The 15347-nt window shown below is 37.8% G+C and overlaps 1 protein-coding gene across 2 annotated transcripts in view; it reads right to left on the bottom strand.

The window, feature by feature from the left end:
- Positions 1-15347, bottom strand: part of tprn (taperin) — a 40974-nt gene that overhangs the window by 5971 nt on the left and 19656 nt on the right. For both annotated transcript variants that reach the window (XM_077206343.1, XM_077206342.1), the window contains exon 2: positions 1928-2126. In XM_077206343.1, coding sequence (XP_077062458.1) covers positions 1928-2126 — 199 coding nt within the window. The remainder of the gene's footprint in view (positions 1-1927; positions 2127-15347) is intronic.

The raw sequence follows: 15347 nt of genomic DNA on the forward strand, positions 1-15347 counted from the left end.
CCCACAGCATCACAGATCCTCCACCATACTTCACGGTGGGCATGAGGTGCTTTTCGGCATACTCATCTTTTGTTTTACGCCAGACCCACGTAGAGTGTTTGTTGCCAAAAAGCTCAATCTCATTTGACCGAAGCACACAATCCTAGTTGAAGTCCCAGTGCCGCTTAGCAAACTCCAGGCGTTTACATTTGTGAGTGTTAGTGAGAAAAGGCTCTTTCCTTGCATGCCTCCCAAACAGCTTGTTGGCATGTAGAGAGAGTCTGATGGTTGTTTTGGAGACTTTTTGACTCCAAGATGCCACTCTTTGATGCAATTCTGTGACAGTGAGCTTAGGACTTTTTTTTACTTCTCTTACCATCCTCCTCACTGTGAGTTGTGGCAAGATAAACTTGGGACCTCTTCCAGCCTTGTTTGTCACTGTTCCAGTTGTTTTAAACTTCTTAATGATTCCTCTGACTGTAGATATGGCCAAGTTAAGGCGAGTGGCTATTTTCTTGTAGCCATTGCCTGACTTATGAAGGTCGACACACATTTGCCTTACTTGAATGGTGTGTTCTCTTGTCTTTGCCATGTTGACAAATGGGTAAGAGCATAGATATCATATAGAGACTAGATGCCCTATTGGCCGCTGTGGCACAAGAAATGCGGCCGCCATCTTAAACCGGTCATACTCCTATTTGCGTTGCATAGCAGCAGTAGATGCCAGAGCACTGTGCAGCATATTCCTGCTCAAATCGGCGTACCATCACTCAGGGATTACTATTCACAAGTAAGATTTAACATTTAACATTACCGTACTATTGGTTGTATTTTGTGAACAAAATATTTAATGTGTCCTGTATCGTAGCTTCGTGTATGACCTTTGCAGCAAAAAACCCCGCATGAAAATCAGTTCGGTATTCAGTGAGATATGATTAATCAAATGCGCTGGCAGCTCCTTGCACCTGCCAATCACATTACACTGAGCGGAGCGGGTAACCGGTTTAAGATGGCGGCCCCACGGCTCGTCCGAGCCAATAGGCAGTAGCGGTCAATAGGGCGTCTATCTATATGATGTCTATGGGTAAGAGAATTAGGCCTCTGTGTCACGTCATATTTATACCCCAGGGAAACAGGAAGTCATGAATTACTAATTGAAAGTTCCTAGATACCCTGACCAACTTTAGCAACTACAGAAAAATATATTAAAAAAAATTTTGTTTCAATTTTTCAGCGGGATTTTTAGGGGTGCCAATAATCGTGGGACACATGATTTCAAGGGGTTTTTTTTCTAAATGTGTGATTTTTTTTTACCAACAAAGTGATGTACTTAAAAGGTTGGATTTTTCTCTTTTTTTGCATTTGTGTTCTATGTTGTTTAAAAAAAAAGGAGAATTTTTAGAAGTCCTCGACCACATCTTAAACAGGGGTGCCAATAATTGTGGAGGGCACTGTATATGTTGACTTCTTAAATATAAAAATTTGTTCTTATTTGTTTCTGCAAAATGTCCTTGTCAATTACCCAAATGCAATAAATGCAACAACTTATTACTGACCAGCAGGTGTCAACACTCTTCAAATGTAGAGCCATATATCTTTATTGTAACAATGAAGGTGATTTGTTCTAAACACTGAGAGATCAGCCCGACAAATCATCCTTACCTCATTCATTTCAACAAGCATCTCTACAATACTGAACATGAATCATTATTTTATATCTACTATGGATTCATCAAACTGACCCCACTTCCTGTAAGACCACAAGATGCATGTCCCAATTTGCATCCTATTTATCATTCCAAGAATTGCATCCCAAAAGATATATAGGACAAAACGTGTGAATAAAAATAGGATGTGAACCGAATCCATTTCCTGTTCACCTCATCCATGGTTTCTGTACCTTCCTCTCATTCTATTCCTTTCCTGTCATTCTTCTCATCTTACTAACCCGTGGTGTTGTTGGAGTGAGTGGGTGAGCTGGTGTAGCTGGCACGAGGAATGCTTATCCTCCCTGCAATGATCCCTCCATCATCTTCTCCTCTTTTTTCCTCTCCTTCCTCCTCTTCCTCTCCACTCTCCCACGCGCTGTTCTCGGACGGGTATTCAAATGTACTCTGTAGGCTGGACTCATTGAAGGATATTTTTAACTGTAGAGGAGACAGAGGACAGTTTGTTAGGTTTCAGACCTGCACGCAATCTGCAAATGCAAAACTTCAAATAATGCTGTGAAGATTTCCACAAGAGTTTGAACGGATCCTGAAGAAAATGTCCAGCATATCTTTGAACTCTTTCGATACTAAGTAGGACTAAGACTTAGATACTAAGACAAAGTGTGACGACTTTGAATAAGGTAAAATATTTGAAATGCAATAATGAAACCTAAAATTACTTTATTACTTTTAATGAAGTATGAGGTGTGTCCAAACTTGTATATGGCTCTATGGCAGGTCATGACCAAAACAAATATTTGTTTAGCAAAACTTTACCAGGCCTGTGCACCTGATGTATTTACAGTGATGTGAATAAGTTAGGACACCCATGCTAAAGTTGCCTAAAAAGAGGAATAAAAAATAATCTTTTGGAAATTGATCTTAATGCCTTAATTAGAAAAATGAGGAAAAATCCAATCTTTAAGGACACCAATTTTCTTTGTGAATGAATAATGTATCATAAATAAATAAATGTTCTTCCTTAAAATACAGGGTGCATAAGTCAGGACACCCCTATGTTAAATTCCCATAGAGCCAGCCAGATTTGTATTTTTAAAGGCCAGTTATTTCATGGATCCAGGATAATATGCATCCTGATTAAGTTCCCATGGCCTTTGGAATTAAAATATCCCCACATCATCACATTCCCTTCACCACACCTAGAGATTGGCATGGGGTACTTTCCATAAGATCATCTTTCAATGCAAATCAAACTAGCTATTAGGCTAACTGAAATAAAACCATGCCAATCTCTAGATATGGTGAAGGGTGTGTGATGATGTGGGGCTTTTTTAATTATAAAGGCCAAGGGAACTTTATCAGAATGCATATTATCCTGGATCCATGAAATAACTGGCCTTAAAAAATAAAAATCTGCCTGGCTCTATGGGAATTTAACATAGGGGTGTCCTGACTTATGCACCCTGTATTTTAAGGAAGAACATTTATTTATTTATGATACATTATTCATTCACAAAGAAAATTGGTGTCTTTAAAGGTTGGATTTATCCTCATTTTTTTAATTAAAGTATTAAGATCAATTTCCAAAAGATGATTTTTTATTCCTCTTTTTAGGCAACTTTAGCATGGGTGTCCTAACTTATTCACATCACTGTATATACATGGATCTATGGAAACAAATGGAGGCATTTTTTTGACTATGCACATAATGCAAACGAAAGGGAAATTGTGGGTCAAAAATTAAGCATTAACAGAGAACATAGTTTCCTTATTGCTTATTTGTTACTCCTTATTATCATTTATTTAAGCTTGTCTGATAATCTAAGTCAGTCATGGTCATAAATGTTGACACACAAATCGATTGGGAAACTAAAATTAACTAAGAGCACCTTTTTGGAAGTGGTGTGACGGTACCGTATCATAGTTCTTTCAAATAAAACGTAGCATTGAATGATTACCATATCATTCACATTCATTATTATTACTGGACTCACTTTATAAGTGTCTTTAACTGTCTATTACTATTAACATTTAAATTAATAATTTAATAGAATTGCACTTATTCTGTACATGCATGTTTTTACATTGTACTTGTATTTAATACCGTCATGTAATTACAGCTGTAATTCATTTCTGTAGTTACTTCAGTAATTACACTGTTGACCTTACCCATAGCCCTTAACCCGCACTTAAAACTAAACATAAGAAATGTATCCCTGGGCTTTATCCATATCCTACCTCAATAGCTGGAAAGTGGTCTGCAATATAGCATGAACACAAGAACGTCATACAGACTTAAGGACTGGCTTCTTTAAAAAACTATCCCCTTGAAACCACCAAGAACACCCTAGCACTCACATATTAACGTATTCAGGACTCCAAAGCAACACTTTGGCAACCACTCACAACACCTTAACATTACGTTAATCTTATTAAGGACTAATCAGACGAATAAATACTGTCAACGTGAAGGGCCCCTAGAAGATATTATACCCATAGTATGTATGTACTGTCCAAAGCACCCTAGTGAGAGTCACCTGGTCAACATCTGTGCCCTGGCCCTTGTGTATCAGCACTGTCCTAAATCTACTCTAATCTCAATCACATGTCCTTGCTCGACTACATGTAAGCAAGCTTATTTTACAAAGGATGTGAACATGGCCTTACATGGCACGCCCTCAAGACGACCGGACAAAGGCTGCACATAATTGGGTGATGTTTATTTGGTGTAATAAACATAACCTTATATACCCTCTTATACACCATTATCATGATTACACACGTGTGCGTGCATGCGTGTGTGCGTGTGTGTGGGGGCAAAAGTTTCGAAACTACCATTTTTAATGTTTTTGAAAGAAGTCTCTTTTATAATTTAAATGGTCTTCTATTTTACAATACTTTAAAATCTAATTTATTCCTGATCAAAGCTGAATTTACATCAGCCATTACTCCAGTCTTCAGTGTCACATTATCTTTCAGAAATCATTCTTATATGATGATTTGATACTCAGTTATTATCAATGTTGGAAACATTTATGCTGCTTAATATTTTTTGGAACCTGCTGTGATACTTTTTTCAGGATTCATCGATAAATAAAAAGAACAGCATTTATACAAAATAGAAATCTTTACTAAAAATACAAATCTTTAATATCACTTTTTATCAATTTAACATATCCGTGCTAATAAATGTATTAGTTTCTTTCAAAAAAAGAAGAAAAAAAATACTGACCCCAAACTTTTGAATTGTGTATGTTTTAAATAAATGCTGTTCTTTTTTCTTTTCTATTCTACTTTTTATTCATCAAAGAATCCTGAAAAAATGTCTCCCTGGTAATAAAAAAAACCTGTGAACCTAAAACCTCTTTCAGAGGTGCTGTACAAACTTTGCTCTCTTTTGGTAACTTAGTGTTGCCATATTTATTGTGGTTACATAACAGTGGACATGGGTGGGTAGACTGGGTGTGTCGTCAAATCTGTCACTCTTTTTATAAATAAAAAAAGATACAAACATGATACCTTAAGGATTAACTCATGGCAATATACATGCTGTGCTTCCTGAAATAAAAGACATTCAGCACCTTCAGATAGTATCCACCCTCCTTTCATCTTTTTTTTCTGCTAAATCTCTAATAACACAAATCATTTATGAATCTACACACTCACTTTATTAGGTACACCTGTTCAACAGCTCGTTAATGCAAATATCTAATCACATGGCAGCAACTATGTGATAGTTGTAAATGCACTAACACAGTGCATTTAGGCATTTAGACATGGTCAAGATCATCGGCTGAAGTTTAAACCGAGCATCAGAATGGGGAAGAAAGGTGATTTAAAGCTGCAGTAGGGAGTTTTGCGAAAAAGTTGACTTGTTGAAAAGTTGAAATTTGAACAAGAACAACTTACAGGTCCCACCCCCTTGCTCTCTGCTGCGCTACAGTCCTCCCTCCACAGCTCCTCCCCCACAGCGGAGCCTGCCGTGAATACGCAGGCTAGTAAGCAGGGCCACCGATGACGGCGGATAAACAGTTATGGAACATTCACTAATAGGGACGAAACATCAACAATATGCTTTACATTGACTATGGCCTGCCCATACTTTGACTACAAACTTGGTCCTCAAATCATTATGTATTTTGCAATAAATGTAACTTTATAATAGAGGTGGGCATAGATTAATATTTTTAATCTAGATTAATCTCACTGGAATCTTGGAATTAATCTAGATTAATCTAGATTAAAATGGCTCATTTGAATTCTGCCGAAGGCATTCAGAATATGTGTCCTACCCAAATAATGACTAAAAGTATGTCTTTGAGAATAGTTCGCCTCGCGTAGGGATGTGAATTTCTGCCAAAAATGCCATTCGACAATAGAGGAGCAAAAGTCGAATTTCGTTAAAAAAATAATAAAATAAAATAAATAAATAAAACGCACAATTACAATGACAGAAATGGAGGCCAATTTCATCTTTAGCGATTTGTCATCAAACAAACTGTTTATTAATTGAACAAGTAACATGTTTTCGTCGTTTTTTTTTAACATAGTAGGCTAATTGGAAGAAGAAAAAAACAATAAGCACGACGTAGCTACAGTCCGTTTTTGCATCGCCAAACCAGATGCTCGTTAGATCAAAAAATAATGTCATAATGATTTTATGTGAACCTGCCTTTACCGGCAATAGCCTCCTCCTTTTTATACAAATTAGTTTCAATCAATGTAAACTATTCGTGTGACTATGCCCCTGCGCAATACACACACATTACCGCGGGATGGCGGATGTTCATTTCATAAACTGTACACAGCGGTAGCTTAAACCTGTTAACCTTTGCCAGTGCACCGACGCTATAAAGCGTTTTTTTTTTTGTAGCCTATAAATTAATGTATATGTCCAACGGATAATGTCATACTTTTTAGTAGTGCTATCGTGGCGTAATAATCTGTTTGGTTGTAAAATGTATTACCTGAATGAAATGAAATCGAATGTATCGTCCTGTGGAATCATTCACAGACAGCTTACGAAGATGTTCAACTAATAAAGATCTTCATCGCTGGCAAAAATATGATGCATTTGCAGATTTGCTTTCACTAGACTAAACTGTAGCTCTTGATGTTCTTAAATCTTCCTGTTACGACTCCGAGTCGAGTGTGATTGAACGCGCTTCAGTGATTCAGTGCATGAGGAACTGAACAGAACTGATTCGCGAACCGATTTAGACAGAACTGCCAACTTGTTTGATGAAGTCTTTAAACAGAATCGACCCAAAAGAGTGATTAATTTGTAAATTGAGCATCGCTCATGCCCATAAAAAAGATACAGCGCGCTTGGAATAAACATATTTAACATGTAAAGTAACGAGAGGAACGTCGCCCAACGTAACATGTAAAAGTATACACCTTGTGTCCCTGACAGGAAAATACCCTGCTGCGCGATTTGCGCGAAAATATAACGATATTCGAACAAGCTATTTTATGATCCCAACCCAACTTTGAGAATAGATTAACGGATTACAGTATGCAAGTAAATATTCTAGCGATATGTAATACTAGATAAGGTTTGCTAGTACATTATTTCAGCCAGTGAATTAGCAGGTTTCAATTGTTGCTTAGCACAGTTCGTGACATTTTATCTACATGTTATGCGGCTAGAGTTTTGACACCGAGTCAATGGGCTCTGTCTAATTCTTTCTTTTTCGCTTGTTTATCGTCATCTGTCTCTTTCCTTTTACCTCTTTGTTTTATGAGGAGGTGCCACTCGAGAAATTGGCAGTTTAGGTTGTTTCTCCGCCATTAGCACAGCTGCAGCACACCGGCAATCTTGAGTTTGTGAGGGGTGATCAGCGCGTACACGAGCGTGATTGACACTGCTAAGACATTCCTCCTGGCTCTGATTGGTTGTTTCTGACCGGGAGCGGTGTATTTCTACAAATGGCAATAGGACCACTGGGAGGAGCCAGAGGAGCTTGATTTTTTCCACAGATTATCTGTCTCATATTCTACTGTCAGGACATAATGACAGTTTTAACAAATAGGTAAAAAATATATTTTTTTACAAAAGTTACCTACAGCAGCTTTAAGTGACTTCGAACGTGGCATGGTTGTTAGTGTCAGACAGGCTGGTCTGAGTATTTCAGAAACTGGTGATCTACTGGCATTTTCACACACAACCATCTCTAAGGTTTAAAGATAATGGTCAGAAAAAATAGTAAATATCCAGTGAGTGGCAGTTCAGTGGCTGAAAATGCCATGTTTAACTGCAGAAGAGCATATCTGAACACACAATGGGCTACAGCAGCAAGAAGACACACTGAGTGCCATTCATGTCTGCTAAGAACAGGAAACTGAAGCTACAGTATAATTCACACAGGCTCACTGAAATTGGACAATAGAACATTGTTAAAATGTTGCCTGGTGTAATGACAAGTCTTGATTTTTACTGAGACATTCAGATGGTAAGGTCAGAATTTGGCGTAAACAACATGAAAGCATGGATCCATCCTGCCTTGTATCAACAGTTCAGTCTGCTGCTGGTGCTGTAATGGTGTGAGGGATATTTTCTTGGCACACTTTGGGACTCTTAGTACCAATTGAGCATAACTTATGCCACAGGCTATCGTTGCTGACCATATCCATCCCTTTATGACCACAGTGTACCATCTTCTGATTGCTACTTCCAGCAGGATAAAGTGCCATGTTAAAAAGCTCAAAGCATCTCAAACTGGTTTCTTGAACATGACAATGAGTTCACTACACTCATATGGCCTCTACAGTCACCAGATCTCAGTTCTATAGAATACCTGTGGGATGTGGTGGAGCAGGAAATTTGCATCATGGATGTGCAGCCAACAAATCTGCAGCAATTGTGTGATCCTATTATGTCAATAAGGACCAAAATCTCTGAGGAATGTTTTCAGCACCTTGTTGAATCTATACCATGAAGAATTAAGAATTAAGGCCGTGTGTGTGTGTGTGTTTGTTTGTGTGTGTGTGTGTGTGTGTGTGTGTGTGTGTGTGTGTGTGTGTGTGTGTGTGTGTGTGTGTGTGTGTGTGTGTGTGTGTGTGTGTGTGTGTGTGTGTGTGTGTGTGTGTGTGTGTGTGTGTGTGTTTTAAAAATTGTGTGTGTTCAAAAATTATGGGTTTGAGTTTTGCAAATTTAAGGTTTTGCCTAATCCTAAATGCAAATTTGTTCCAACTCCAAAGTAGATGCTGAATATGTGTGGACTACAATTTTCAGATCATACTACTGTTTCTCAATTAGAATTGGGTCTTGGTTTTCATAATACTAACTTTTTGCGATCCATTTTTTTCACAGCCTTTGCTTTGTGTTCTGGGACATTGTGCTGCTGGAAAATGAATCTCCACCCAAAATTAAAATCTCTGGCAGACTGAATCTAGTTTTCTTTACAGATTTGCCAATGTCCAAGTAAAAAAAAAAAAAAAAAACTCCAAAGCATGATGCTTCCACTACCATAGTTGACAGTAGGGTGTTGGGATGTATTTGTTTTGCACAAAGCATATGCAATAGTCATTCAGGTGAAATGGTTTTGGTTTGCCACATAGTGTGTTACATTCTCACGGGCATGAAATGTAGGCATTATCAAAACTAATGTCTTACTGTACGCCTACATAGCCTGAATCTGAAAGTGCTATCAATTGGGATGTCAAAACATCAAAAAAAATTTTGCACAGAACAACATCTTGAAATGCTGCCATGTCTTAAGACCTCATTATGTATGAAACAACATATTTGTTGTTTTTCAATTTAAAACTTCAAAATTTAAAATCCAATTTAAACTTTTTTTCATTTGATTTTGCAGCACATTAAATCGTCGAAACCTTGGATTTATTTCTTCGCTGAGCTTGTCTCAAGACATTCTGTGATTATCTTCTACAAAAGAAAATGATTATATGCTGCCTCAGAATTGGTCAAGACAAGATATCTTAGAGAAAACAGAAATAAGATTACTAGCTTTTGAAACTCTTTGTGTTTAGAGCATCTATGTGTTCTTAAAATGCAATGGGCAGCTCAAAGGTTTTGGAATAGATCAATTACATTAGATTTAAATATGTAAAAATTCAGCCTTAAAAATTAAACAACAATTGCGACCATAACCATTTTCCCACTCAACTACTGTAGTTTCTTTAACCTACTGCTTTGTGAGGCATGATTTACCCAAACTCTGAATAAGTCACTGGCAGTAACAAGCAAAGTTTCTGGTGTGGAGTTATTTAGTCATTCTTGGCTCATGCTGAAATATTTCCTGACTATTCAGCCAGCGTTAAAAAATATGAGCACAGCGTGATATGCTGGCAGTTTCAACCATTTCCCATCGCAATTCACCAGCACAAATATTTTAAAATATACTCTTTGGCGTGAGAGAAAAAGTCAAATTCCCTTCAAGCAGATCAATCATTATTTAGAAATATTTTCAGAGTGCTCATATAACACATTCTTGATGAAGAGATTGGAAGAATAAACACCATTGGAAAGGATTCTTCATATCCACTCCATTTTGCTCTCTACGCCTATTAAAGCTTGAATTATTGAGAAAGAGTTTTAAAGTGGTGTTTTTCAGACCTTAAACTCTTATTTTAGCACACATTCACACAAAAAGCAGAAGAGGGTGCAGCTCAAACAAACCTTTCAGCTGTGCTGGATTGCAGAAGAATAGGACACAGGAGAAGAGAGTTCAAACTCTTACTTCAGCAATAAACACAAAAAAAATTAAACACAAATGTGATGTTTAATTAAAGTCATTTTTGCTTATTATTGTGACTGTATTGGATCATCAAAGGTCGCCAGCAAAGACATTGGTTGATAAAGTGAGATTAAATACATAAAGCATATTTGTTTTATTTAACATATTTAATCATTACAGGTTTGCATAATATTCAGATTTTTTCTGAACTTTGCATTTCTCTATTTTAATTCATTTTGAGGAATACTGAATCTCTTTATGTCCAAGTGAGATGAGTAAATGCTTAACCCTAACTACAATAACCATCATATTTACACAGTGCACACAACGCTGATTTCTCTCAACATGGGGAAAATTGAGCTGTAGTCAATAAATAGGAAAACAAAGTAACCAGCATTACTTATTTTAAAAAGTACTTCAGATATTTTGTTGTAAATTTAAAAGCAACGTGTTCATTTACTCGTTACTTAATCTGATAACATAACTCAAGTTACTTGTAGGCTAATGCCTTACCCCAACACAGCTTGTTGAAATACATTAGTCACGTGTCAATATAGCAGCTTATCTCATCCTGAATGTCCGGATCATCACAGGGCTTTGTACATGTTAATGTGGATGAGTAGTCAAATATGTTTTTATACAAATAGAGATATTACAGTTTTTCTCAATTGCTAATACACAATTCATGAAACAATTCACCATTTTCAGACAAACACAATCTTGTAACTACAGTACACACCAATTTGTACAAACCTCAAAACTTCCACATCCAACACAAATATTTCAGTCAAAAACATTCTCAATCACCAATCAAATACCCAGACTATTTCCCTACCCAGTGGACACTAAGTGATATCAATTCATAACACTGTAACAGCAACCTCTTATTGGGAATCAGGAATGATTGGAACTTATTGGGAATCAGGAATGATCAAAAACTTTCTGTAAAAATTACTTTTCATTACACTACTGTAAAATAATCTTACAGTAGATGAAAAGCACTAGAAAAGAAAAGGTCAAATATTAAAGAATTGAATATGAACTTGGTAAACAATACAGTACTGTACAGTAAAAATAAATAAATAAATACATACATACATTCAGTGTCCTCTGCACCTTCTGGCAAATTTCATTACAGTATACTGTACTACAGCAGTTTCTTGGTCTTCTGACAAAAGACTTTCTCTACCTCCCTTAGGCAGTCATTTCTCAGTTCGGCGAAAGGAAGTACATAAAAACAAAAACTGGCCACAAATAAATTTGACAATCATGAGTTTGAGTCTATAGAACATGTGCTACAGGTTACTGTATACAGAATAATGAAAATTCCCTCATATAAAGTACTGTTTACTGATAGATCTAATCCTGGACTACTACAGCAAGTTCAGTCTGAGAGTCTCTGGTGGCCCGCTGTCTTCGGACTGGAATTATCACTGGATGTACTATCTCTGTGATTGTCTTTGCGTTGGTGATGAATATGTCAGCATATAGTCAAGTCAGCAGACAAATTGCAGAGGTCCCCGCAGCTAGTCTGGAGTGAGGCAGCCACATATTAGAGTCTTCATGGATGACCTCACGGTAACAACGTCGACAGTGCCCGGAGCCAGATGGATCCTCCAGGGGAGTTAGAGAAGCTTATATTGTGAGCGTGTAGGAATTTTAAACCTCAAAAATCCTGGTCTTGAAGAAAGGAAAGGTGATGGTGACTCTAGGTTAGGAGAAGACCTGATCCCGTCTATCACAGAAAAAACAGTGAGGAGTCTAGGAAAGGTCTTCAGATGCAGCCTGAAGTACACAGGCTCCATCAAGTCTACCAAGTCCGATCTGGAGAGGTGGCTGAGAACTGTGGACAAGTCTAGGCTCCCCGGGAAATTTAAGGCCTGGATCTAACAGCATAGAAACCTCCCTAGAATCCTCATGTCCCTACTCATCTATGAAGAACCTATGACGGTTGAAGGTTTTGAGTATAGAGTGAGCAGCCATCTATGTAAATGGTTGGGTGTGCCATGCAGCTTGAGCCGTGTTGGGTTCTATGGAAACAGCAACAAGCTCAGGCTCACATTCATCAGGAAGGAATTCATAGTTGCACAGGCACGAGAACATCCGCAGTATTCGGGGTCGAAGTATGCATGAGTCTGGAGCAATCATCGTCATGAGGACAGGGAGGAAGTGGAAGGCAGCTGAGGCAATCCAAAAGGCAGAAGCTGAACCACAAGGCTCTTACCTGGACTGTGTTGCAGCCCCGTTGCAGCACTGCCACCAAGAAGGAAAGGTTAGTGCAAGAATAGGTATGTGCTTCAGTGGAGGAAGAATGAGCAAGTAGGGTTGTAGCAATGAAGAAACAGGGTGCCTGGATGAAGTGGGAGCAGAAAATGGAGCGGAAGGTACACCTGACAGGATATGTGGAAATGGAACCCAGAGAGAATAAAGTTAGCCCAGCCTCCCTAGCCCTGCCAACTTGCTAGTTTGGGGCAAGGTAAAAACTCCAGCATGCCCCCTGTGTTCCAAGACAGACTCTCTTGAACAAATATTGAGCAGCTTCTCCCGGGTCCTGTGCTATGGGTGTTATCGCTTGAGACACGACCAAGTCCTCAAGACCATAGCTGAGGCAATCAGTAAGGGCATCAGCGAGAGCAGAAGCGCCAAGACTACAGACAGGATGATTGCATTCATCAAGGAGGGAGAGCAGCCTGTGAGGAAAAACAACCCTGTTTGCTTGTTCCAGCACACATCACCCAGTCCATGCTTAGACTGGACATCATCCTGGTCTCAGAGTCTACAAAACAGCTTATCCTACTGGAGCTAACTGTGCCTTGGGAATGGGTGGAAAACTAGATGCATGCCAGTGGAGGTGGGTTGCCAAGGATTTGCAGGTCATTCCCTCAGCAAGGCTTACGGAAAGCTGGGAAAAACTGATGTAAGCCAGAGAAGAGCCATCAGAAACACCACGAAGGCTGCAGAGGAGGCATCAAGATAGCTATGGTGGAAAAGGGGTGACACGCAGGGACCGCAAAATGCCACTTGGACACAGGCCGAGACTTGATCAACCTCTGTCGGGGCGCCTGGAAGAGAGTGTCTGTTGAAAGACCCAAAACACCCAATGATGCTAGGAAACAACACTGATAATGTGTCCAAATTTGTGCATCAGTGGTTGTATGAATAACGGAAAATAACATACTGTGTGTGTAAGTAGTGTAAAAACTCTGTAGATGATTCTTTCAGCTCTCTCTCTAGTGTAAGGATGCATTTTCTAAAGCATAGAAATCACCTGTGGCCCTATTTATATTATCCTGAGATCCTGATTGGTGTGTCATCAGTTTTGCTACTTAATGTTTACTCATGGATAAATGTGTGCAATTTGAGGTCACATTGTGTGCTTCAGTTAATTATATTATGTGTCTGTTTTAAGAATGAGATCATGGTTAAACCTGTGTAAAATGAGGGTATTTTGTGTAAGTTTTGCAGAAATCATTGAGAAAATTGGAATGTGTGTGAAAACATTTGAAATGAATAAAAAAAATTGAGTAATGTGTCTTTTTTAAAAATTAATGAATAATTTGCATGGGAAATTGTGGCAACTGAATCAGTTAAAGTGTGTTGGCAATTGAGAAAAAATTTAATTTTCAAGAATTTCCACTGTCGATTGCAACTGCAATAAACAATCAATGAATCAATAACATTAACCCTACAAAATGCAAGTTAAAGACTTCAAAGCACCACTACTCCAAAAATGGTGGAGAAAAATGTTAATGCTTTTACAGTGTATAATTGCTGTTTTATGATCTTGTGGTTTTAAACACTTAATAACAAGGTTGTTAACATTACAATTTAACATGTACAACATTTTAATTTATGTATCATGAATGCATATATCTTTCACACATTTTTTCATCTTGGTTAATGTTCATTTTTCATTGTTATTTCATCTTAGTTCTTCTTAATGATATTACTTCATTTTATGTTAATATTATATATATATACATTTACATTAGCCAAATAAAAAACATATTTTTTGCAATCGCTTTTTGGCGAGAGTCTCCTGTAACTGATTCAACTTTCAGGCTCATCTGATTGACAGATAACTGCACGCTCATGTTGTAAATGTGGTTATTTCAGCAAATAGTTTCATTTGTATATTCAGTTTCACAGCATTAAGTTAAAGAGGGCAAACTTTATCATTCAACTGAACTGAGCACATGCATTTTAGACACTTTTGTTCTTGCTTCGTCCTTGGATAAAGGACGCTAGTCAGGTGTTCTAGCGTACTGTAATTACTTTAACAGCTCAGGTAATGTCAATGGTATGATCCATGTTAGGGGCGGCCAAAATTACAATTTAAAATCAGAATATGAGCATAGCTCACTTACATTCACTGAAAATATTGAAACGTTAGCAACACTGATTCAGCACCATTATTAAAGTGTCACTTTGCGGATTTTTTATGCTACAATATGTTTAAAAAATGCTCAACCTTTGGTTGGCAGCACACTGTGAAGCAGAACCTGTCCAGCAAATGCTGAAGCTCTTGTTCTGTATGCTTGTGTGTGAGGGGAAAGATTGTTGCGGCCTCTCATTGAAGTGTAGGGCAGATTGAGCAGATGCCTGATTAGAGCTAATCTGCTGCCAGGGTGTTTAATATTAGAAATCCCTCAGCACAGTACAGCTGGTAAGACCTACAATACATAAACACACACACGCATGGTTTCATAAGCGTGTGATGTAGGTGAACCAGCATAATAGACGTGTATTCTTGCATGATCTAGGGGATTTGAATATTTCAGTCACTTCTGAATCATTTTACTGGCCACTAAGGCTTGCGAAAAATCCATTGCTGTAATATTGAAGGTTAAAATTAACAACTGATTTGAATAAAAAACATTTATATTTGCACATTTTTTAATTATAATAATAACATTATGACATAATTATGTTTCTACTCCAATTAGTTTTTTGAATGAGAAACATTTAAAAGGTGGTTGTCACTTTATTCAAAAAT

Source organism: Siphateles boraxobius, unplaced genomic scaffold (genome assembly GCF_051911475.1).
Source record: "Siphateles boraxobius isolate OS27281-9 unplaced genomic scaffold, OSU_SipBor_1 56, whole genome shotgun sequence".
Classification (NCBI taxonomy): domain Eukaryota; kingdom Metazoa; phylum Chordata; class Actinopteri; order Cypriniformes; family Leuciscidae; genus Siphateles; species Siphateles boraxobius.